The sequence below is a fragment of the Panthera tigris genome, chromosome A2 (genome assembly GCF_018350195.1).
Source record: "Panthera tigris isolate Pti1 chromosome A2, P.tigris_Pti1_mat1.1, whole genome shotgun sequence".
NCBI classification, from domain to species: Eukaryota; Metazoa; Chordata; class Mammalia; order Carnivora; family Felidae; genus Panthera; species Panthera tigris.
The window spans coordinates 12,262,321-12,287,426 of record NC_056661.1 but is presented as its reverse complement, the minus strand read 5'-3'; the positions used below and the strand labels follow the sequence as shown (position 1 = coordinate 12,287,426).

The 25,106-nt window shown below is 50.2% G+C and overlaps 1 protein-coding gene across 8 annotated transcripts in view; it reads left to right on the top strand.

Annotated features, from left to right (window-relative positions):
• The window catches only part of EPS15L1 (epidermal growth factor receptor pathway substrate 15 like 1), a 97,140-nt gene that overhangs the window by 19,197 nt on the left and 52,837 nt on the right, over positions 1-25,106 (top strand). For all 8 annotated transcript variants that reach the window (XM_042978477.1, XM_042978482.1, XM_042978478.1 and 5 more), the window contains exons 2-9: positions 5,900-5,941; positions 6,141-6,230; positions 6,703-6,750; positions 9,015-9,110; positions 9,751-9,813; positions 12,680-12,805; positions 16,977-17,036; positions 20,918-21,151. In XM_042978477.1, the coding sequence (XP_042834411.1) occupies positions 5,900-5,941; positions 6,141-6,230; positions 6,703-6,750; positions 9,015-9,110; positions 9,751-9,813; positions 12,680-12,805; positions 16,977-17,036; positions 20,918-21,151 (759 nt within the window). The remainder of the gene's footprint in view (positions 1-5,899; positions 5,942-6,140; positions 6,231-6,702; positions 6,751-9,014; positions 9,111-9,750; positions 9,814-12,679; positions 12,806-16,976; positions 17,037-20,917; positions 21,152-25,106) is intronic.

The window sequence follows — 25,106 nt, the reverse complement described above, 5'->3', positions numbered from 1 at the left end:
AACTCATCATCAGGGAAATACAGATCAAAACCATAACAAGCTATCACCTCCCATCTGTCAGAATGGCTAAAATCAAAAACCCAAGAGACAATAAATGTTGGCAAAGATGTGGAGAAAGGGGGACCCTTGTGCACTATTGATGGGAATGCAAACTGATGCAGCCACTGTGGAAAACAGTATGGAAATTCCTCAAAAAATTTAAAATAGAACTATCCTACTGGGTGTCTATCCAAAGAGTACAAAAACACTAATTTGAAGGGATATATGCACCCTTATGTTTATTGAAGCATTATTTACAATAGCCAAACTATGGAAGGAGCGGCCCAAGTGTCCATTGATAGATGGATGGATAAAGAAGATGTGGCATATGTTATTCAGCCATAAGAAAGAATGAAATCTTGCCATTTGCAATGATGTGGATGAAGCTAGAGTATATTTTGCTAAGTGAAATAAGTCAGCTAGAGAAAGACAAATACCATATGATCTCACTCATATGTGAAATTTAAGAAACAAAACAAATGAACAATGGAAAAAAGAGACAAATCAAAAGAGATTTTAATTTTTTTAAAAATTATTTATTTTTTGGGGCGCCTGGGTGGCTCAGTCGGTTAAGTGTTCGACTTCGGCTCAGGTCACGATCTCGTGGTCCGTGAGTTCGAGCCCCGCGTCGGGCTCTGTGCTGACAGCTCAGAGCCTGGAGCCTGTTTCAGATTCTGTGTCTCCCTCTCTCTGACCCTGCCCCGTTCATGCTCTGTCTCTCTCTCTCTCAAAAATAAATAAACGTTAAAAAAAAATTTTTTTTAATTATTTATTTTTAAACTTTTATTTATTTATTTTCAGAGAAAGAGAGTGTTCACACAAGTGAGGAGGGGCAGAGAGGGAGAGAGAGAATCTCAAGCAGGTTCCACACCGTCAGGGCAGAGCCCAGCATGGGGCTCGAACTCATGAACTGTGAGATTATGACCTGAACCGAAGTCAAGAGTTGGAGGCTTAACCGACTGAGCCACCCAGACGCCCAACCTTTTTTTTTTTTTTTTTTTTTTTTTTTTTTTTTTTTTTTTTTTAAGAGAGAGAGTGCAAGCAGAGGAGAGAGGCAGAGGGAGAGAATCTTAAGCAGGCTCCATGCCCAGTGCGGAATTCAACATGGGGTTCCGTCTCATGACCGTGACATCATGACCTGAGCCGAAATCAAGAGTCAGACACTTAACAGACTGAGTCACCCAGGTGCCCCCCAAAAGACTCTTAACTATAGAGAATAAACAGTTGGTTACCAGAGGGGAGGTAGGTTGGGGGATGGGGGAAACAGGCGGTGGGGAGTAAAGAACACAGTTATCTTGGGGCGCTTGGGTGGCTCAGTCAGTTAAGCATCCCACTTCAGCTCAGGTCATGATCTTGCAGCTCATGAGTTCAAGCCCTGCGTTGGGCTCTGTGCTGACAGCTCAGAGCCTAGAGCCTGCTTCCGATTCTGTGTCTCCTTCTCTCTCTGCCCCTCCTCTGCTCATGTTCTGTCTCGCTCAAAAAGAAATAAACATTAAAAAAAATTTAAAGAGTACAGTTATCTTGATGAGCACTGAGTAGTATATAGAACTGTTGAATCACTATATTGTACACCTGAAACTAACAAAACACGTGTGCTGACTACACTGGAACTTAAAAAAAGAAGATATATGACAGTAAAAAAAGAAAGAAAGAAAGAAAGAAAGAAAGGAGAGAGAGAGAGAGAAAGAAAGAAAGAAAGATAGATAGATAGATAGATAGATAGATAGATAGATAGATAGATAGATAGATACAGCCATTATGGGGTCTTGGCTTTCTTGGGGAAATCAATGACAGGCTGTGCTGGTTTTTAAGTCAGTTTATGTACTCGAGTTGAGTCTTGCAGTCTGACCTCTTCAGTGGAATAAAATGCACAGTCATATAATCATGAGTCTGCATTTTCCCAGGCTACCATGCTTGGGAGGCTGTGCTGTGCCCGAGTGCCCAGCTGCCTGGGCTATTTTTGCCGCGTGCAGAGTAGGTTAGGGCCACGTGACCTGGGTGTTCCTCCGGCTCTGTCACTCATTGGCTCTGTGACCCTGGGCAAGGTAACCTCAGTCTTAGCACCTGTACATTGGGTACCTGTGCTGTAGTGTGGTTGGAGGATTAAATGAGGTACTGAATGGAAAACAGTGAGTGCTTCATAAATGTGATCCCCTATTTATTAGTGCAAGAAATTAAACCTTTTTTTAAAAGTTCCAAAACAGAGGCACCTGAGTGGTCAGTTGGCTAAGCATCTGACTCATGATTTAGGCTCAGGTCATGGTCTCACGGTTTGTGAGTTCAAGCCCCGCGTCAGGCTCTATGCTGACAGTGCAGAGCCTGCTTGGGATTCTCTCTCTCTCTCTCTCTCTCTCTCTCTCTCTCTCTCCCTCTCTCTCCCTCTCTCTCCCCCCCCCTCCCTCTCTCTCTCTTTCCATCCTTCCTCTGCTTGTGTGCTCTCTCTCTCTCTCAAAAATAAATAAAAAAAAAAAGAAAAAAGTCCTAAAACAAAAACTAGTTTCCTTTAAAGAATGCCATTTTGAAATGAGCAAGGCTGGCGATTGTTTGCTTTCTTTTGCATGAGAGCACATCCTTTCCTGGAAGAGTGGGAATTCTCCTGGTTCCAGACATAAGGATTTAGGAAGGGTCCTGCCTGTGGACAAAAGTGGGGATCCGAACTGGGTGAATTCAATCCTGGGAGGTTTAGGAGTGGCTGGAACCCCGATCTTCAGAAGATTTCCCCTCCAGAGTGGTTCTGCTGTGTCCTTCCTTCATCTCGAGCTCCGTTTCCCCAGCCTCAAAACTGCATGTGCTCACATGAACTGTGGTGTTTTAAAGCCCACCCCACAGAAGGGTGTGAACTCCTTGCTACGCTCCCCTCCCTGCCATCCCCGCTTGTAAAGTGCATCTAGGCTGGAGGAGAGAGCAAAGAGGCCACAGGAACTTTTCATGTTATCTCTGTGTATTTTAAGATACCACAAGCAACTGAAAGGTCACAATCAAACTTTTGACTGAACCTCATCAATGATTCAGTCACTGTAAGTTGAAGCTGGCCCCTTAGCAGAGTGAGTTGGTGAAGGAGATTGCCGTCCCAGGCCGGCTCTGTCCTACTTCCATTTCCTAAGACCTCGCCCAGCTCTCCGCAGCCTCTTACACTGAAAGCCCCGTCCCCCCTTTCTGTGTGTGCCCCAGGCTTTGTCTGGGGTCAAACAAAAGCAAACAGTGCAGGTGTCCACTCTCAGCGCGCCCTGCCCCAGCAGCCGCAACACTCCCTCTGGGAGCCGCTGCCTGCGCCTGCTGGTTGTGACGCTGCGAGCGGGTTGTGATGGAGGTCTTGCCCAGGAGCTGGCCACAGAGACTGCCTGTCTTCGGGAGGTTCATGGTGTTGGCTAGCAGCAGGTGTCTTCAGTGGCGCATCGGGCAGCTTGCAGACCTGACTCCACCCGTCCCCGGGTTGAGGCAGTGTGGTGAGAGCAAGTACCAATTAGATCTGCTGGTTTCCCTTCTTTCTCCCCTTCGGCTTTTGCAGTAGCTGAAGTGTGAGTAATCAGATCAAAACCTCTAATTGCGGTCTTTGTCCCAGCTTCACTAAATCGACTTCCAGAGAGAGGAATAGTCGAGGCTTCTCCAGTGGTTTTTTCCGTCACCTGTGGATCATGTGGGATTAAAACCTGGCCGTAGAATGCCTGGGGGATGAGCCCCTAGCACAGACGGTTGGAGCTTTGGGTCTGGTGCTGCAGAGGCTTTTCAGGGTCTTGTTTTTCTTGATTGTGGATCCAGTAGCACAGAAGCATTTGGGAAGTTTGAGGCAGTTGTTGACTCTGTATGCCCCCAATACCGTAACTTTTGTCCTGGAATTATAGCAGCTTGGAAACTTCTTTCTTGCCTGCCGTGAGATCTTAAAAAAAAAAAAAAATCCCACTGGCAACGCATTTCAGACTCTCTGGTTATTGGTGGGAAGGGGATCTTTGCCATCAAGGTGGAGGTCCCTGGGGCCTGCGCATTCCCTTCCCGTGAACCACTGGCACGGGATGTGTTGTCAGGACCCGGCCACTGTCCCCTTGACAAACAGCCTGCCTGACTTTGCTTCCTCTGCCGGCCTTACCTCCTCTGAGGAGATGTGATGTGCTTTGGAAGGACGCCAGAGGTTTAAACCCAGGAGGTCACACGGGGTGTGATGGCGGGCACTGCCGTCTAAGGCCCCTGGGAGCTGAGGGTGACAGACTCCCCCAGTGACAGTGTGGGGCAAGTGCACCAGGCAGGAGGAAGCAGCCAGCCAGGGAGCGGCTGAGGCCACGTGCTTACCTCTTTTTTTTTTTTTAATGTTTTAATTTATTTTTGATAGAGAGACAGAGCATGAGCAGGGGAGGGGCAGAGAGAGGAAGACACAGAATCTGAAGCAGGCTCCAGGCTCTGAGCTGTCAGCACAGAGCCCGACGCGGGGCTCGAACCCACGAACCATGAGATCGTGACCTGAGCCGAAGTCGAACACTTAACCGACTGAGCCCCCCAGGAGCCCCCCATGTGCTTACCTCTTGATCCTTCTCGCTGGTGGTGTCTCCTTTTCTTTCTCAAGTCATGGCTCCTTCTTCCCCAGCCTTCCTTTTTACATTGGTCTGCGTTTGGTTTTCCCTGCTTTTTCAGGATTTCTCCCTTTCTTTCTGTTTTGACTTTCCTCTCTCCCCCTTCAGACCTTCATGCTCTTTTCCTTCTGTTTCCATCCTGTCTTGGTGGTGTTCTCTGTACTTTCACCTCTTCATACACTCAGAGGTGTTGGGATCCTCTAGAGGAGCTGACTGTAATCTCGGCATTATTTGTAATTGTTTTTAATGTTTACTTTTTGAGAGAAAGAGAACGCGAGCGGGGGAGGTGCACAGAGAGGGGGAGACACACACACACACACACACACACACACACACACACACACACACACACACATAGAATCTGGAACAGGCTCCAGGCTCTAAGCTGTCAGCACAGAGCTTGATGCTGAATTCGGACCCGTGGACCGCAGAGATCATGACCTGAGCTGAAGTCGGACGCTTAACTGACGGAGCCATGCGGGTGCCCCTGGAGCTGACATTCTAGTGGCTGCCTAATTTCTTCCCTGGCTGACACCTCCCCTGGGGGATGGCTCGCCGGGGTCGGGAAGAGAGGCCACGGACGCGCGGTGAAAAGTGTGAGGGTTTGGCCGTCCACCAGGCCAGATCCAGACGTGGCCTCAGTGAGCCACATCGGGGAGCCACATGACTGTCGACTGGGTGGTTACCTTCTCTAAATAGTGACGTCTTGGGATCTGATGGCTGGAATGTGGACTGTCTTCTGTGCTGAGCTGAGGACTTCGTACTTCCTGCCTGCCACAGTAGGAGTGGCCACTGGCCAGCTGTCTCCCAGTGGGGGCCAGTCAGTGTGCATCTCTTGGCTGGTGGAGGACGGGATGGGTGGAGACCAGGTCTGGGGCGGGGAAACCAGTCTAAAGCTTGCGTGTCTGGTGACACGTGATGATATGCAGAAACTCCTGTTCTGATTCCGGAACCAGAGAACAGTCTCAGAGGATCCTCTGAGCCCCTGGATACGTCGAAATCCCCTCCTTTGGTGAGTGGAAGTCAGTTCAGCTGCTGCTGCTTCCTGAGTGCCAAGTTGTTTGTTAGGAATTAGAACTTGTGAAAGAGCAGTAGCGTTTCCGCTTCCCAAACTGGGTAAGTATGAGATCTGTGTCTAAAAACAAGCTGCGGTCTGTGTGGAGAGGACGTTTAAAGTGCGTACGTTTTGATTTTCACTATTTACATTTTAGCAGTGACACTTTGTTTGAGGGGATGGCACTTTTTTTTGAAGGCGGGACGTGCCCACTTCTGACCAGTGTCTGTGGTTTCGTTCACAGATTCCCACTGGAAATCCCTTATACGAATCTTATTACAAGCAGGTAAGTTTCACGGGTGTCTTTGGGGATCGAATTAGCGAGGGCGTGTCTCAGTAGGCACAGTGCTGAATGGAAGCCCGGCATGGCCTCGAGTCCCTCTCTGTCCTCCACGTTATCGGCCAGTAGCCAGTGGGCCGTGTGCTGCCTTGTCTGCTGTTCTGGTTACTGCAGCCTCGTCTCACCAGTCGCTCCCCCATTCCAGGTAGACCCGGCATACACAGGGCGCGTTGGGGCGAGTGAAGCTGCACTTTTTCTAAAGAAGTCCGGGCTCTCAGACATTATCCTCGGGAAGGTACGTGAAGACCGGTAGTGACTTCTCTCCTGAGGCCGCCCTTGGGATTCCCCCCGGCAGGCGAAGGCCAGACCCCTCTTCCAAGGGGATGTGCCTCCTGGGGAGTGGGCTGGCCACGGCGGGCCTCTCAGGCTGTAACTGGTGGGTTAGCCCACTTGTCACTCGGGCAGCGGACGGGAGGCCTGAGTGCTTTGTGGACCCTGACAGCTGGTGGATTGATTCTGGCTTTGGAGCCGAGCCGAGTGGACCTGAGTGTTCTCCAGGCCCTGCCACCGGCCAGCTGTGTGCCTGGGGGGGGGGGGGGGCGCCGGTGATTCACCCGTTCCAAATTTGCCTCCCCACCCACAGCCCAGGAGTAGCCACTCTGGCCTACCCGTAAGGTCCACGTGTTGAGGCGCTGGGCACTCCTGCCCTGTGAGTAAACAGGCAGCGATCGGCAGTTGCATTCACCAACATCTTTGTGTTTCCACAGATATGGGACTTGGCCGACCCAGAAGGTAAAGGGTTCTTGGACAAACAGGTATTTACACGTATACACAGAGCAAGTGGAGGGGCTCGGGCCAGGGCCCCCACAGGCTGGGTCACCCCTGCACTTCCTTCCTTGTTATCACTGCTGACAAGCGTTACTAGACGTAATGAGTGTGGCTTTCAGACCGTTAAAATGGGAAGGTTTCATTTTGAAATAAAGGTCTTTTGAACACTTGAAGCTGTCTTTTCATGGTTAGCATATCTTTTAAGATTTTGTGTGCTCACAAGTGATGCAAATGTTTTCAAAGATATTTTGATATGTTTAAGATATTTTGAAATATCTTAAGACTCAGGGAAGTTGCAAAAATAGTTCAGGAAGTTCCAGTGTATCCTTCCTCAGCTCCCTGCTGGGAGAGCCGCTTACGTCACTAAGGCATGACACTCAGAACTGAACTAGAGGCCTTACTCAGGGCTGACCACTTTTTGGGCTTTTTTCTGATGCGCATAGTTCTGTGTAACTTTATCACCTGCGTAGACTCACGTAATCACCACCATAGTCAGGATACAGAACTGCCTGCCCCCCAGAAGAATCTCTCTCGTGTTGCCCCACAGTAATCACACCCTGATCCGTGGCCACCACTCATTCCTTCTCCGTCATAATTTTGTCATTCTGAGAATGTTCTATAAATGGAAATTTACAGTACTTAACAAACGATTTTAAATGATCCTATTTTAATTTAGTCCAGTCTTTCCCGAAACTGTATCCCAAGGGATGTCTTTCCTGGTGTCCTGCTGTCCATGAGTTGATCCATTGGGAAGGCACCATCAGCTTTTCCTCCCTTTCTTGAGATTCATACTGTACATCTGCACGTTAAAAGATTCTGAGGATCCTTGTGGACAAGAAACCCGTTAGCTTTGTCTAATGCAGTTTCCATAAACTTTTTTTACGTCCCCTTTTCCGTATGCTCTCCTCGGGTATTCTGTGGACATCAGTCCGAGAAAGGCTGAGCTAGTGTTTATCTCTTTGGAGAAGTTTGAAAGACTATATGGTGTTTAGAGCTTTTAAGACAGTTCATGTTCTTAGGCTATCCGATCAATTAAAATTAGGCGATTATGCTGCATTGAGTCCCCTAAGCCAGTAACATGGCTGGTTCTGGGGTTAGGAGGGTGAGGAGGAGTTAAGGCCCCTGACAGCCTAGTTCAGATCCTTTGACCCTGCGTGGGAGGTGAGTCCATTTCAGGCCACAGGGGGTGAGTGGGAGATGCTATGTTCAGCGAGGCCAGTGGGATCACAGTGCATCTCGAGTGTTAATTCCCAAACAACTGTGTCTATTTCAAACCATTTTTAAAAAATCAACATGTATTTGAGTCATCGTTTATTTGTAATCTTAAACCCAGGTCTGCTACTTATCTAATCTAGCATTTTCCTAAATGTTGGGAGCTCATTATTGCTTAAAATACATGTATTTGAGGGGCATCTGGCTGGCTCAGTATATGGAGGGCATGCGACTCTTGATCTTGGGGTTGTGAGTTCAGGCCCCATGTCGGTCATAGAGCTTACTTGAAAAACAATAAAGTTATAAAAACTATATTTAATGGAAATTTTGCAGCTTTCAGAATGTAATGGACTAAGTCCACTTTGGCACATTCATTCATTCATTTAAAAAAAAAATTTTTTTTAATGTTTATTTATTTTTGACACAGAGAGAGAGAGAGAGACAGAGCATGAGCGGGGGAGGGGCAGACAGAGAGGGAGACACGGAATCTGAACCAGGCTCCAGGCCCTGAGCTGTCAGCACAGAGCCCAACGCAGGGCTCGAACTTGTCAACCATGAGATCATGACCTGAGCCGAAGTCGGATGCTCAACTGACTGAGCCACCCAGGCGCCCCTCATTCATTTATTTTTAATTTTTTTTTTTAACGTTTATTTATTTCTGAGAGACAGAGACAGAGCACAAAAAGTGGGGAGGGGCAGAGAGAGAGGGAGGCACAGAATCTGAAGCAGGCTTCAGGCTCTGAGCTGTTGGCACAGAGCCTGACATGGGGCCCGAACCCATGAACCACAAAATCGTGACCTGAGCTGAAGTCTGCCGCTTAACCGACTGAGCCACCCAGGTGCCCCTGCTATATTCATTTCAACAGTGCTCCCAGGGTGAGACCAGTTCAGCTCAACACTCTTGAGTTTTACACGTTCAGTCTTCAGTATTGGAGCGACGTGAAATCCTTCTTTCTTGAAGCCCACGGCTGCAGACAGCTCACCCCCTGTCATTGCCAGCCGGGTGGTGTTTACACCTTCCCCTTTCTTGGATTTGCAGGGTTTCTATGTTGCACTGAGACTAGTGGCCTGTGCACAGAGCGGCCACGAAGTTACCTTGAGCAATCTGACTTTGAACATGCCACCACCTAAATTCGTAAGTTCAAGTTCATGCTCTTCTAATATCATCTGTCCGTCCATGTTTTCTCTCTCTCTTTCTAATCAAGGTGAAATTCATATAACGTAAAATTTACCGTTTTGAAGCGAACAACTTGGTGACATTTAGTACATTCACAGTGTTGTACAGGCAGCACCTCTCTCTAGTTCCAGAACGTTTCCATCACCCTGAAAGGAAGCCCTTTCCCACGAAGTAATCACTCACCGGTTCCCTCTCCCCCAGCCCCTGGCGGCCATTAATCTTTCTGTCTCTGTGGATTTACCTGTTCTGTCCGGTGATCTCACTTCTTTCAGGCTTCCTCTGTGTTGTAGCGGGTGTTACACTTTGTTCCTTTTCATGGCTGAACCAGGTTGCATTGTGTGGTCTAGCCCATTTTGTTAATTTATTCATCTGTTGGTGGACATAAATATTCATGTTCTAGCATTTGCACACCTTTTTTCAGCTCTCAGGTCTGCACCTCAGAGTGGAGTTGCTGGGACATACAGTAATTCTGCGTTTAACTTTTTGAGGTCTTTCCTCCTTTTGAAAGCACTTTGAGATGTGTATCCTTTCCCTTAACACATCCTCCGTAGTTTAATTCTGGGCCAGCCACCAGTGATCGTTTCTCTCCTTTTTACAGCATGACACCAGCAGCCCCTTGATGGTCACACCGCCGTCTGCAGAGGCCCATTGGGCTGTGAGGGTAAGTGAGCAGTGAGCCCCGGTCAGCGCCCCTCGGCCGTCCGTCATGTGCGGTCGTTTGAGCCATTTACGATGTTCAAAACATTGCATGGGATGATTATTTGCCACAGAATTTGGCCAAAACACTTTTGCAGATGAAAATCTCTTGAAATGCCCGTGACCTTTTTGGGCATTGCCCTGCTAAAGCAGTTAGCTGAGTTTCCGGCAACGGGTTCTTAAGATTTTACAGTCACATTTTGTGTTTCTAGGCCATATTCTGTGGCTTTTGCTGCCTGGGTTGGTTAGTCAGGACAGAAGGGGCAATTGTGAGAACTTGGCAAGCACGAAGACCTCCAAGACGTCTTTGTAGCTGTCGCTCTTCTTTCTAGCAAGTTCACGTGTTATTCTTTCCTCTCTCATGCTCTCATTGCTGTTTGAAAATCTTCTCTCAGTGTACGGGGACCGTCTCCACGTCCCACGTCTTTCTAGAAGCAGCAGAGAAAGACATGAGAGGTGCCTTCTAATAGGCACAGAATTAGTCCTAAAGGAAATGCAGGTGGGGCACGGAGACGGTCCTCCACGTACCGAGACCTCCTCACTCCCCACTCGTGGTGAGGGGACTGTCACGTTTCCTCGCTTTTATTTGGCTTAAATACTGGCATTAATAACAGTGTTGCTATAAAATCAAGACACCCCGTCCCCGCCTGAAGTACCTCTGTCCTGTTTTTTATACAGTTTTTCTGTCCCCTCCTTGGAAGAATTTGGGCAGGGGGAGATTGGTGCAGGGACAGGGCAGGAGGAGGCCTCAAGTACCAAGGGATTGCGAAGTCACCCCTGTGAGCAGGGGAGCTCTTTGCTGGCAGCGGTCACAGTACCAAAGGATTTCCTTCTTCGTAGTCCAGTTGCAAGGCACCTACTTTGAAAACGAGCTGCTTTGTTATGGAAAAACAATGCCCGAGAGATCCTGTTCCTGGAACTGTTCCGATCCCTTTCTGGCAGGGCTGTGTGGGGCCTCAGGAGACTCAGGAGCCGGGCTGGTGCCTGAGGAGGCTGCGAGGCCTCGCGCGGCAGGCTGGGAAGGAGTGGTGCTGTGATGGGGGCAGACTGTTTTCAAGTTTCAGTCAGAGAAACATTGACAGACCAGCCTGAGGTGACACGTGTTCTTTTCTGTTGGGAGAGCACTGGGCTGCTCAATGCAGCTCTCCAGACCCTCGGGGCCGACACTGGGCGGGGCGCTCACCTCAGTGCCTCCAGGGCCTTGTGCCTGTAGAATCGGCTTGTGCCCTCATTTCTGTTTTCTTTTTTTCTTTTTAATTGTGGCAAAATATACGTGACATAAAGGTTACCATCTTGACCATTTTTAAGAGTATAGTTCCCTAGTGTTCAGTTCATTCACGTTGTTGTCCATCCATTCCGCCCCGTCCATCTCTAGAACTTTCTCATTGCTCCAAACTAAAACTCTGTCCCCATGAACACTAACCCCCTCTCCCTGCCCCGGCCCCTGGAGCCCGCCATCTGCTTCCTGTCTCTGGGAGTGTGACTCCTCTAGGGACCTCGCATAAGTGGGATGATACAGCCCCTGCCCTTTGTATGCTGGCTTCTGTCCATCGTCATGATGCCCTCAAGATTCATCCGCATTGTAGCCTGTGTCAAAATCTCCTTTTGTTTTTGAGGCTGAATAATAGTTCGTTGTGTGGGTGCACCACATTTTAGTTGTCCGTTCTTCTTGTTGGGGGGTCTTTTCTTGAGAAAAGGTGAGAGCCAAGGTGAGCAAGCAGGGGAGGGGGCAGAGAGAGAGGGAGACAGAGGATCCAAAGCGGGCTCAATGCTGACATTGCAGAACCTGATGCGGGGCTTGAACCCATGAACCACAAGATCATGACCTGAGCTGAAGTCAGATGCTTAACTGACAGAGCCACCCAGGCGCCCCTGGAGGGTGTTTTCTTAGTGCACCCAGCAGCTCCGGCTTGTTCACGGAGTGGGTGCTGAGGGTTATGCAATCCCCCGGGGCCAGTGGCTGTGGGCTTTATTTCTGGAGGAGGGCAGGTTTCAGGACCCTGCCTGGACCCACCTCACCGATGGCCCTTGGATGTGTGACCCACAGTTCATGTTTGACAGTGGACTCAGTAGCTTCCGCTCTGTGCCGTCAGTCCTCCTCACACCTCTCTGTTCAGGAGCAGCTTTTAGAATTGTTTTCTTTGCTGTGAGAGGATTTCCTCTGCTTAAAGTTGATTTTGGTCATTGGTTGCTTAAGTCTTTTTTTTTTTTTAATGTTTATTTATTTTTGAGAGAGAGAGAGAGACAGCAAGCACAAGTGGAGGAGGGGCAGAGAGAGAAGAGACAGAATCCAAAGCAGGCTCCAGGCTCTGAGCTGTCAGCACAGAGCCCGACACGGGGCTTGAACCCACGAACCACGAGATGACAACCTGAGCCGAAGTTGGGACACTCAACCAACTGAGCCACCCAGGAGCCCCCTTAAGTCTTTGGTTTATTTTTATATTTGTTCTTGAGCTCTTTTAGTTCTGTAGGTTGATGCCCAGTTTTCATCGTTTGTCCTAGAGAAGGAACAGCCATTCAGGCCTTCATCTGTCTCGTCCCGGTGTGCTCCTAGGAGGGAGGGAGGGGTGGTCCTTGTCTTCCAGGCAGCCCCTGTGGTGGAGAGTGAGGCCCCAGGCCAGGCCCTGTCCCCCTATTGACCTTGGCCACCAGCGTTGTCGTTGCTCTTGCCGGGGAGCTGTTTCCTTCAGGGCAGAAGTTCACTCTGAACTGCCGTGAGGCTGTCCTGTGCTTTTTGGCGAGGCCAGTGGTGGGTCCTTGCCTGTGTTCATCCAGCTGCGGGTCAGAGCTCATCTTGGATTCTCACACAGGCACACTTTCTTTCCAACTAGGTGGAAGAAAAGGCCAAATTTGATGGAATTTTTGAAAGCCTCTTACCCATCAACGGTTTGCTCTCTGGAGACAAAGTCAAGCCGGTCCTCATGAACTCAAAGCTGCCTCTTGATGTCCTGGGCCGGGTAAGTGGTTCTCTCACACCCTGCAGTGCTGCTGAACTCCGTAGGCCCCGTGCTTGCTCCCCACGTACACATTGGAGGCTCTACGCATGGCCGTGCACCATCAGGGGGCTTTGCAAGAGCCGATGTGGATGGAGAATTTGTTACAGTCACGCTGGCTTAGGGCCTCATGGATGTGGCTCACAGATGCTCTGCAGCCTGGGAGAAGATGCTGGTGTGGGCCCATTGCACACGTGGGGAGGCAGCCTCAGAAGTGATCTTGCTGCCCAGGGCCCAGAGATGGGCAGGGGTGAGATTTGAACCCAGACCCGGGATCTCCCTGTCTCTCTGCTTCTGGGGAGAAGTGTGGGAGTGTCCATCTATAATTCTTGTCTATTTAGAATTACTTTTTTTCTGCTTAAGAACTTAAGATGCAGATTATTTTTTTATTTTTTTTGAGAGAGAGGACGCAAGTGAGTGACAGACAGAGAGAGAAGTGGGGCTCACCCAAAGTGGGGTTCTTATTTGCCTGAAGCGGGGCCATGAGCTCACCTGATGCAGGATTCTAACTCATGAACTGTGAGATCATGACCTGAGCCAAAGTCAGATGCCTAACTGACTAAGCCATCCAGGTGCCCAGGTGAAGTTACTTTAAATTCTGCTGCAAGCTTAGAGAAAATTTATACATTCGCTTAAAAAAAAAAACAAAACAAAAACACCCTCAGCTTTGTTTCTATTAAATACAATTAAAAAAAATTTTTTTTTGTTTTTACTTATTTTTGAGAGACAGAGAGAGACAGAGTACAAATGGGGGAGGGGCAGAGAGAGAGGGAAACACAGAATCTGAAGCAGGCTCCAGGCTCCGAGCTGTCAGCACAGAGCCCGACACAGGGCTCGAACTCACAAACTGTGAGATCATGACCTGAGCTGAAGTCGGACTCTCAACCGACTGAGCCACTGAGGCACCCCTAAATACAGATTTTTTAGGTACAGCTTTCTGTTCCGGATTGCTTTCCCTCCAGTGAGGTTTGCATCATCATGGCACTGTGTGTTTGCTCTGCACAAAGCCCAGTTCCACAAGGCTGTACTGAGTCCCCTGCTCTGGATTGAGATGGGAGGGATGTCATCTGTCTGGACTGGATTGTGACGATGTGGCAGTCACAGGCCCAGCAGGGGACTGAGCATGGTCCCTGCTACCTTAGGCCACGCCTGTGGGTCTAGCTCATGACGTTTGGTAGAACCTCTGGGAAAGGTGCAAATTTCTGTCCACTTGGATTCACCTAATAACGTTTCTGTTTGATTATGACTTTTTTGGACACTGGCCCGCTTAGTAGGACCCAGGTAGAGCCCACCTTAACAGTTTGCTTTGAAAGAAGGCCACTAAGGGGCGCCTGGGTGGCTCAGTTGGTTGAGCATCCGACTCTGGATTTCGGCTCAGGTCACGGTCTCAGGGTTTGTGAGTTTGAGCCCCGCATCAGGTTCTGCACTGACAGTGTGGAGCCTGCTTGGAATCCTCTCTCTCCCTCTCTCTGCTCCTTCCCATTTTTTCTCTCTCTAAGTAAATACACTAAAGTTTATAAAAAAAAAAAAAAATTAAGAAAGGGGAATCTCTCAAATCCTTTTGTTCGCTCTTGGCCGTGGCATGGTGTCGGTGGAGCTCTGTGATGGGGACCTTGGCTGATCACCTATAGTTTTTCCAAGGCCTGAGTTTTAATTGCAGCGGGATGGGGTGACCCGTTCCTGCACTTTGTGTGCCTTTACTTGGCAGTCCTTGCAAAGTACCCGATGATGGGTATAATCATGTTGTAGAGCCAAGTCACGAACAAGACAGACTTGACAGAGGTGGAACGTGCTTCGTTAGAAAGGGAGCTCGGCTAGGAAGGGCGCGTTCTGCAGTCTTCTGCCCTGGCTCCAGCTCTTGTGACACAGGGGTCACTTCTCATCTGCTCCTCTCTCCTTCCCTCCTTTTCTTCACACGCCAGCCTTATGTGCACCCGTTCATCCATGTACTCATGCATCCACATCCATTCACCCGCCCACCTGTGCACGAGTGCATCCGTATCCGTGCACGCACACATCCGTAACTGTGCACCCATCCATCCGTGTGTGCATCCATATTCATGCACCCATTTATCTGCGCTCCCAGCTGTCCATGATGAATGCGTCAGTATACTTGTGCATCCATGCGCCTATGCATACATTCATTTACTTGTGCACCCATGCACCAACCATCCATGCAGGCATTCGGGAAGTTTTGGAATCTGCCCTGGGCCAGCCCTCGTGCTGAGCACTGGGAAGATGGCGATGAAATTAGATACAGTCCAGAAGGTCGAATAAACAAATCGTAGTTAAGATCCAAAATAATTAGTGGTTGAGATCCTAATATTCCTTTACCGAGGGCTTAATACGTGCCAAGCCCCATTGGAACACTTTGCACGAATGAAGTCCTTTAGCACTTGCAACCACCCTGTTACGGTTGGCGTCACTTTCATTTTCCAGATGAGGAAATGGGGGCCTTCAGAGTGGCCAGTAAGCCCCTCAGGGTCTCATGGAGATGGGAATGAGGTCCTCGGTGGTCCCCAGGTCCCTCACTCTTCCCTGGTAAAGCCTCTACTACCCAGTGCTTCCCTGGTGATTGTGATTCTGCCCACTGAGGACAGTGGCAGAGGGGAGATGCCTGATCTGCCAGGGCAGAGGGGTACGGGGCAGGCAGGGAAGGCTTCCTAGAGTAGGCACTTATGGGTTGTGTTCTCTAGAGTAAAGAGATGGGTTGCCAGCGATGGGACGAGAAGGGGTGCGTGGCAGCATGAGCAGAGGCATGCTCGGGAGGGCTGGTGTTCTTAGCAGGCAATTCCTCCCCCAGGGAATGTTGAGCAATGTTTGGAGACAGTTCTGGTTGTCCCACCTGGGTCCGGTGTTGCTGGCCTCGGGTGGGTGGAGGCCGAGGATGCTGCTCAACACCGTGCCGTGCCCAGGTCAGCCCCACCACAGAGAGTGACGCGGTCTCGAATGTCCGTGGTGCTGAGGTGGAGGGGCCCCCGGACAGAGAGAGGCTATGGAGCCAGGAGTTCTCATTCTGGTCCTGGTTCCCTGAGTAAGTGCCATCTGCTTGGAAAAGTTACTCTTCCTGAATTGAAACCAGAGGCATACAGCACTCGGCCTGATGCAGAATGCCTCCGAAAGGGCGTCCACATGCTTGAAGGGACTGTGAACAGTTTGGGGTTCCTAGAGGTCAAGGTGGAGTCCCTGGAAGCTGGGCTGTGGTACAGGGACCTGTGTAGGGCACGGGAGGGGGGATGGCGTCCATGTGCCAGGCAAAGGGGCAGGCTCAGAGTGCATTCTAGAACAGTTCCTGTGGTAACCCTGGGGAAAGGATTAGAGGCAAAGAGGCTAACTGGAGGCTGTGGCCTCTGTGGACGATTGGAGAGGCCCAAGTCAAGGACAGCAGCAGGGCTGGGGAGGAGGGCCTGCACATGAGAACTGTCCCTGGGCTGATGTCGCTCCTGATTGAAGAGATACCAGCACGTGAAGGACCACGTTTGGACCCCAGGTGTCCGCTTCGCTCTGGGTACTGGCGCCCCGCCCAGTGTTGCCGAGTCAGGCAGGCCTGCTGGTTCTGGTGATGCTGACTTGGGTCGGGAAGCTAGTGCTTTGATTGTGGTTTAGACAGTCTGGCACATGGCCTTTGACCCAGTATAGGAACCTGTACCTGGCTCATCTTGAGGGTGCAAGCGTGCTCTGTGTCACCTGCCTCACCATGCACCAATGGGAGAGGAGACGAGACCCCACAGACCTCGAACGCGTGCCCATGGCCAAGCACACCGTGAATGGGGGCGGGGGGGCTTGTGTTCGGAGCAGCACCTGTGGCGAAACCAAGCCGTGTTTCCTATCTAAGAATTCCTTGTGAGACGATAAAGAGAAAAGCAAGGTGGACATGGTTGGAATTACAATCACTTGTTAGAGAAAGTGAGCACAATACAATGGAGGGGTCTTGGAATTGATGGTACTTCATCAGCTGATGGTTTTGCAGAGAACCTGCCGAGGGGTTCTCCAACGCGTCTTGAGTGCCTCGCCTTAACCCCGGTGTGCACCGACTGAGCACACGGAATCTGAGTTCTGGCAGACATGCTTCCTTCCCCAGGGAGCCCCGGTGCCCCCCACCTCCCTAGTAAGCCTTGCTCTCTTTCCCTTGCAGGTCTGGGACCTCAGTGACATCGACAAGGATGGGCACCTGGACAGAGATGAGTTTGCTGTGGTAGGCCCCTGCTGTGACTCTCTTTTCCTACTCTGCTGAGGAAGGAAACACAGCTCATGTGGGGTTTCTGGATTCTTTTTTTTTTCCCCTCTGATTTATTTGTTTGTTTGTTTGTTTGTTTGTTTGTTTAAAGTTTGTTTATTTTTGATGGTTGGGGAGAGGCAGAGAGAGAAGGAGAGAGAGGATCCCAAGCAGACTCCATGCTGCCGGCGCAGAGCCCGTTGTGGGGCTCAAACCCGCGAACCGTGAGATCATGACTGAGCCGAGATCAAGAGTCAGACGCTTAACCGATTGAGCCACCCAGGCACCACTTCTTCTGTGATTTTTAGAAAGTAGTTATTTTGATGTGCTTTGGATTTAAAGAAAAGTGGCAGTGATACAGAGAATTCTTTTCAATACCCTCCAGTCAGATTCCCCAGTGTTATTATTTTACCACTTTGCTTTATCCTCCTCCTAACTTTTGCCGTATGTGCATATGTGTACACACATAAAAATTCCGTTTGAACCATTTTGGAGGAAGCTGCACGCACCATACCTTTTCATCCCAGAGTACTTCAGGGTGGATTTCCTAAAATCAGTGAATTCTCTTATGTCACCAGTGTCCAATTCAAACCCAGGAAATTAACATTGGCATTGTCTAAGTTACTATGGTATTTATTACGTGTCCTGTCTTCTGTATTGTTACATCATTAACCTATTATCTAAGGATGTTCGGACATTGCCAGTTGTTCCTAAAACGTCCTTTGCAGCAAAGAAATTCTAGCCTCCTGTGTTATGTTCTGTAGCTCCGTCTCCTTCATGCCCTCTGATCTGGAGGCATCTCCGTCTGTCTCTGTGTCTCGTGGGCATATGGGCATTTTGAAGAGCGCAGGCCAGCAGTTTGTAGAGTGTCCCTCAGCTCAGGGATATCTGCTGTTTCCTCGTGATGGTCCAGGTCGTGCATATACGTGGGGCAGGACCCCACCATGGGGATGGCTTCTTTTCCTTGGGGTACGTGCCACTGACAGGACCTGGGATGTCTTCTCCCTTGTTGTTGACATGGTACGAACCTGGATTGCAGTCAGAGCGGAGGCCGGGGTTTCTCCCTGCAGGGTTACTCTCCTCCTCTGTGCTCAGTCTCTCGTGGGAGACACCTGGAGACTGGATGCCCCAGTCTCCTCCACTCTCACCCGCTAGTTCTCAAGGCCTCCCAGGAGTCTCACAGGATTCAGTGAGGATTGTGGTGGTTGCCAGATGAGTTTGTAATTCTGGCACTTCCTGCACATTTCCCAGTGAGCCTCCTACTGTGAGGAATTTGTGTCCGAGTGGACTCATGGCTGCGCCCTTTGTTCCATGTTTGTAATCTTTTTTTTTTTTTTTTTAAACATTTATTTATTGTTGAGAGGCAGAGAGAAGCAGGCAGGGGAGGGGCAGAGAGAGAGAGGGAGACACAGAATCTGACGCAGGCTCCAGGCCCTGAGCTGTCAGCACAGAACCCGACGTGGGGCTCGAACCCCCGAACTGTTGAGATCATGACCTGAGCCAGAGTCAGACGCTTAACTGACTGAGCCCCCCGGGCGCCCCCGCCATGTTTGTAGTCTTTTAGTGGCATGATTTCTTTTGCCCATTTGGAGTTCCTCCCAGCTGGCTCCTTTGGTCACATCCCATCATTCTCTGAGCACTTGCTTCCTCTTGGCACGGTGGGACGCTCCTCGCTCCTCCTGTATGTTTCCTGCCTCAGCCCGACTTCTCCAGGGAGCCCCGGTTCCATGTAGTGGAGAATGGTGTTAGAAACTACCATGTAGGCTCTGGGGTGCTCAGGGCCCCCGGGGTGCCAACTGCTTTCAGGCCCTCTCAGCAGACAGAGCTGGGAAGTAGGTATACGTGTAGGTGCGCCCAGCAGGTGCCCCAGGACACCGCCATCTGCATTCGGGTCTGCTTATGCCTATGCGAGAGCCCCGGCACTCCACCCCTTCTCCTGTTAGTGGCAGTGGCTTGTCTCTGTGTTGACTAGGGCTCTTGTGCCCTGTCGACTGCCTTCCCAGGCAGCTGCTCTCCCTCCACGCCCCTGCACCTTCCCACCCTGCTCTTCAGCTGCCCCAGCAACCGGACTGACATCCTCACATGCCAGCCCTCCTCACTCCGGGCCTGTGTCTTTCTGTCCCTCCTCTTCTTCCTTCCCTCCACCTCACACCTTTGACCTTTGACCTTTCTCTCCCATTCAGGGAATTTATTCACTCACCTTGTTCCCTTAAATCTCAAAGTAGAAGAAAGTAGTCTCTTGTAGTTACGGATAGTGTTTTAATAAATAGCAGTTAAGTTCGACCAAGCCAAAAAAACCAAAAACAAAACCCGACTGTGACTTACCTGGGAATTCCCTAGTATCCCTAAGATTCATCTTCCATTCTAGAAATCATAAACCTCTTTAAAATGTGATTTACCACATACACACGAATTGAGGTTTATTATTTCCTTACTGTAATATGTGTGTAAAGCCTTTGAGGATTTTAAACTTAGATTCAATTGCAGCCGTTTCCCAGGTCGGTTAGAAGTTTCTCCAGCAGCGCCCTCTGACCCCTAACCCTCACCAGCACTGGTTGGGTCTTTCCCCACCTCCCCCGTCATCTCTGCTTTGCCTTTTTCACTTTGAGCATTTTCCGTGTGTCTCCATCATCCTGTTCTTTTTACTGGCCGTGCATTATTCTTATTTTTTTATTGTAAAACACATATAACGTGAAGTTTACCATCATAACCATTTTTACGTGTGTGATTCAGTGCCATTAATAATTTTACACAGCTATGCAGCCGTCACCAGCACCCATCTTGGGGACCCTTCATCCTGCACACCTGAAACTCTGTCCCCAGCGAACACTAGCTTCCCCTTCCCCCAGTCCCTTATTACTTATTTTTTATATTTCTTCTGGCCACACTGACTTGAGGTATTTGTATCATTTAACTGCTCTTGGGGTGATGCCCAGGAATGGGATAATTGGCCCAGAGTGAGCCCGCACGCGTGCCCCTCCCCTCACGGCCTCAGGAGCCCTGGGTTTCCATTTTTGTTTTCTTTTTGTTATTTCCCATCATTTCAGCCAGGAGTTATGTTATTCTATAAATGGGTCTTATAATTGTGTCATTTGGGGTTTTTTTCATCACTAGCTGGGTTTAACATTTTGTAGCACTTTTTAAAAATTTCTTTTGAAATTTTAAAAATTTTATTTTAGATAATGTGTGCGTGGAGAAGAATCGGAGGGGGGTATTTGGGGGGGGGGGGAGAGAGAGAGAGAGAGAGAGAGTCTTAAACAGGGGTTCTGTCCCACGACTCTGAGATCATGACCTGAGCCCCATACCAAGAATTGGACGCTTAACTGACTGCCACCCAGGTGCCCCTTTGTAGTGTTTTTGAGTGACGATAAATTTTACCTATGTTAGTGATCTGGTCTGTATTGCAAATAACAAGGGATCTTTTTAAGGGAGAAGGGCTGTGATTTTGGTTTGGTTTTATTACACTTTAAAACGGGATTAAATCTTTGTTTTAGAGAAAGTTTCTTTTCTCTGCCCGCCTGAAACAGGCGTATACACATCGCAGTGCGTCTTTAGACTTCCAAATTCCAGTACTGTGGGAGTCCTCAGCCCTGGAGCTGGTGGCCCTCCTGTGTGGTGAAGGGACACGTGTGGAGTCTGGCATGATTGAACTCCTCTTGTGCTCATGTGGGTCTTGCGTGATTACACACCTCTTGGAAAAATTATGCATTGGAAGATACCTCATCAGAAAAGGTTTATTTTTCACTCTGTTCAGCTTGGAAGTGACCTCAAAAAGAGCAGCCCATGTCACATCACTGCAGCCCTGGAAAGAGCAGGCCTGCGCCTGGCCACCTGAACGTAATTCTCTTTTGCATTCACAGGCGATGCACTTGGTGTACCGAGCCCTCGAGAAGGAGCCTGTGCCCTCTGTCCTGCCCCCCTCCCTCATCCCACCTTCCAAGAGAAAGAAGACCGTGTTCCCAGGAGCTGTGCCTGTCCTGCCCGCCAGCCCCCCGCCGAAAGACAGCCTCCGCTCCACCCCTTCCCACGGCAGCGTCAGCAGCCTGAACAGCACGGGAAGCTTGTCCCCCAAGCACAGTCTCAAGCAAACACAGGTACGGTGTCTGCTTCTCAGGGCAGCCATTTGCACGTATAGAGTCCCAGCAAGATGCACCTTGGGAGCAAGTAACTTGCGACCCCCAAAAGGTAACATTTGTGATTATGTTTTTAACTGTCATACCTTTTTTATTTTTTAATTTTTTTTTTTTTTATTTTGGAGAGAGTGTGCACGAGGCAGGGAGAGGGGCAGAGGGAGAGAAAGAGAATCTTAAGCAGGCTCCATGCTCAGCACCGAGATCCCACAACCCTGAGATCATGACCTGAGCTGAAATCAAGAGCCAGACACTCAAACTACTGAGCCACCCAGGCCCCCTTGGATTACGTTTTTTAAAACAATGTTTATGATTGGTATGTTAGGCTGTTTGAGTGTAATGGAGTCCCATAGGATAGGTGACCATGACAGATATCTACTTCTCACAGAAGATCTGGAGGCTGGGAAGTCCCAAGATCCAGGCACCGGCAGATTCGGTGTCTGATGAAAGTCCAGCTCCGGGTTCACAGATGGAATTTTCTTGCTGTGTCTTCACATGGTGGAAAGGGCGAGGGAGCTCTCTAGGGTCCTTTTTATAAGGGCCGTGATCTCATTCATGGGGCTCCACCGTCATGATCTAATCATCGTTCAAAGGCTCTACCTCATAATACCCTCTCATTGGGGGTAGGGTTTTAACACATGAGTTCTGGGGAGGGGTTGGGGCCCAAACATTCAGTCCGTTGCAATGGGGATACAGAATTAAGTTTCTCATTCATTTGCACACAAATACCGCCCTTCCTCAGACACCCTCAGCTGGCTCCCACCTCTGGGCTCTCTCCTCGTGTCTCTGTCCCCCTTGCCTCAGGTAGCTCCTCTGCTGGGCGGTGCGTTCCCAGATCACACCCCAGCCCTTTGCTTCGTGAGGCTTCTGCTCACGGGCACCTTATCGGGGGGCCCTGGTGTGACCACAGCCAGCGTGCCCCGGGCTCTGTCCACCCTGCGTTGTAGATTTCCCACGCCTGGCTTGGTGTGCAGTTAATTGTGTATCCTCGGTCTCCTCCCCGTCCCACCCCCACCCCCACCTTAGCTTCATGAGAACAGTTAGTCCTTGGTTAGAATCTCAGTGTCAGAAGAGTCTCAGGTGCTTTGATGCTCAGTGAGCCTGTTGAACAACCAGCCAGCAGCGGAGGCATCTGTCTCGTCAGGAGGACAGCGTGGGGGCTCTGAGTCCCAGCAGGCAGCATCTGGTGTGTCAGAAAGACGCGTCTTGTTCTGGCAAATGCAGCACACCATCGAGGGCTCTTTTATAAAGAGGCACCTTTGAGATGATCTAAAACATGGAAGAATGTGGCCGTGAGTACATCCTGAGTCATGCCTTGCTCTCTGCCTCACTTGCGGCTTCAAAGGCGGAGCAGTGAAGGTGACACGAAGAGGGCCAGCCAGCGCCACCACGCAAGTTCAGATACGAACGATAAAAGTAGAAGTGTGTTGTGTTGGTCTCGGCCTGTCAGTCGGTGGCGCTGTCGGCCAGGAGCGCCTGTGGCGCTCACTCGGGCCCCCGTGACTTGTGGCGAGCCCCCACGGACACTTCTGGCCTGGAGGAGGTGTCTTTGTGGTTCTTGGTAGGATTGCAGAGTGCACCTACATTTCGCAACAACCATCCGGAAAATTTGAAAAAAGATTCATTGCTCACAAGTCCTGCAGAGTGCGTGTCACCCCCAGGGCCACCACAGCAAGGTCGTGGGTAGAGAGAGAGTGAGCTCGGGCACGGGACTCTGCCTCTTTCGGGGTCGAGGGTGGGGGCCTAGGGTTTCTCAGGCTCGCTCTTCCTTGGTGAATTTAAAACATAAGAGTGGGAATGAAAGCAGGGGAAGGGAAAAGCAGGGTCACTCAGGCGGCCAGTTGTCTAGGTCACCCAGAGCTTTTTAGTGGGGACCGTCATGGGCTGGCCTGGCGCTTCCTAGTTGTGTGGCTGGCAGTGTGTTTATATGAGATGGATAGTTTTGAAATGGGTGCCTCAGCAATCAAAAGCTTAATGACAGGCACTTAAATTACAATAAAAAACCCCCAAATTGTCAGGCACTGAACGCTACAGAAATAGACGATCAGACAGTGGTTCCTCTTGCACGTGACATCATTCTAAAATTAAGCATTCTGGGGGGGGGGGGGGGGTAAAAAAATTAAATTAAATTAAATTAAGCATTCTGCCTGGTGGTGGTTGGGCGGGTGCGGTTAGTGGCTCATTTTCCAGGAGCTCGCTGCACCGAAGAGTAAGGGTCCCATCAGGGAGGGCCGAGGTGGTTTGGTCGGTTGGGGGTTGGGGGGGTTCACGCGTTCCCCGTCACTGCCACGGCCGTGTGGAGAGGCACAGGTGATGGGGCTTCCCCTCTGGTTGGTGAGTCTCACATGGCTGTCGGTCAACAAGCCCAGCATCCAGATGGTCCAGTGTGGGCATCTTCAGCTCGGCAAACCACCAGCCATCCCCAGCACTTTGTGGACATGCGCGGTGACCGTGGGACTAGCCTCTGCCCTCCTTGGGGAGATAGACGATAAGCATAACCATAAACTAAGGAAGGTCAGATAGCTATGAGAAGCAGAACAGGGCCCAGCCTGGAAGCACTGAGGTGCTCCTGTAGGTGGGGTCAACTGGACGGTCACTGATGAGGTGCCCTGAGCTGATCCCTGAATGACAAAAAGCCGTCGGAGGACTAGCATATGCCAAGGCTCTCAAGCGGGAACCTGTAGAAACAGGAAGAAGGATGGGGGTGGAGTTAAAGCGAGGGCCGAGGCTGGTAACTTGGACCCGCGTGAGCTATTGTTTTCTAAGACAACCTAGCGCCTTGTGTCTGCAAAATTCTTGCCAAGAGTTCTTATTAATTACCGTAGGTTAGGTTAGTGGTAATAGGTTTTACTGACAAGGAAGCAGGTGGGGCCAAAGTTGCTGACAGGTGCAGACTGACTAGCCTTGTAACCCAGATTCATGGCGATCTGGTGACTCTCCCCGGATCCTGGGAGCGTGCTGCTGATTACCACTAGACCTATTTTACCGGGGACCTCTGTCAGGGTGGGGGAGGGAAGAAGACGTATGTCCCCTTCCCTAAGGATGAGGGCGCTGGTGGAATCACAGACATGAGATCGAGCAGTTCTGGGGACCCGCAGTCACCATGCTGTCCCCTCCTCTGCTTCTCTCACCTCCAGACTAATGCCACCAGGTCTTGTCCTCCCAGCCGGCTACGGGGTGTAGGCACTTCCAGCCAGCAGGGTCTGTTCCCCTTTACTGGGGCCTGTGGCTGCCAGACCAGCCCCTTCTGGGAGACCCAGCTCCGAGGAAAAGGCTGGGCGTTGGAGTCTGGCCACCGACCTGCTCTGGGATCTCAGAAATCAGGCAGCAAGCCATTTTGTTTGCACACCGAACATCAGGACTTTGTCATCCCAGAGTGGTAACCTCTTGGGACCTGCGGAGCACAGAAACCGTTGTCCCCCTCAGCTCAGCCTGTCTGACCCACTGTTACTTCCTCTCTGGGTTGCTTGGCGTCTGAGGTTTAGCTTGCTCCAGACACTGGATATGAAGGCGGCAAACTTCTTCGCTAGAGATCCTTTACGTGTGTCTTTATGCCTCCCCTGGGGTGGCTTACAAAATCCATATAATGGGACGCGTAAAACGCAGGTCTCTGAACTCTTGCTGCCTGAGCCCTTGCTGTTTGAATTTGGCCCATGGATTCCGATAAATCCGTGGCAGACTAAATCATTCTACTCCCTATCCGAAATCCTGGAACCGAAATGATACGGGTAATGTGGTGTCCCTTGCTTCCCACCCTTGCTTTCTGGATTCCCGGTGCTTGAGTCAGGATCCCACTGGATTTGGATAACGAGGGAGACCTGTTCAGAAAAAGCAGATAAGGAGGAACATCTCTAGAAAAACGGGTAGAGGCACTGTGGAACTTGGTTCGGAGAGCACACCAAAGGTCAGAGGTGATGCG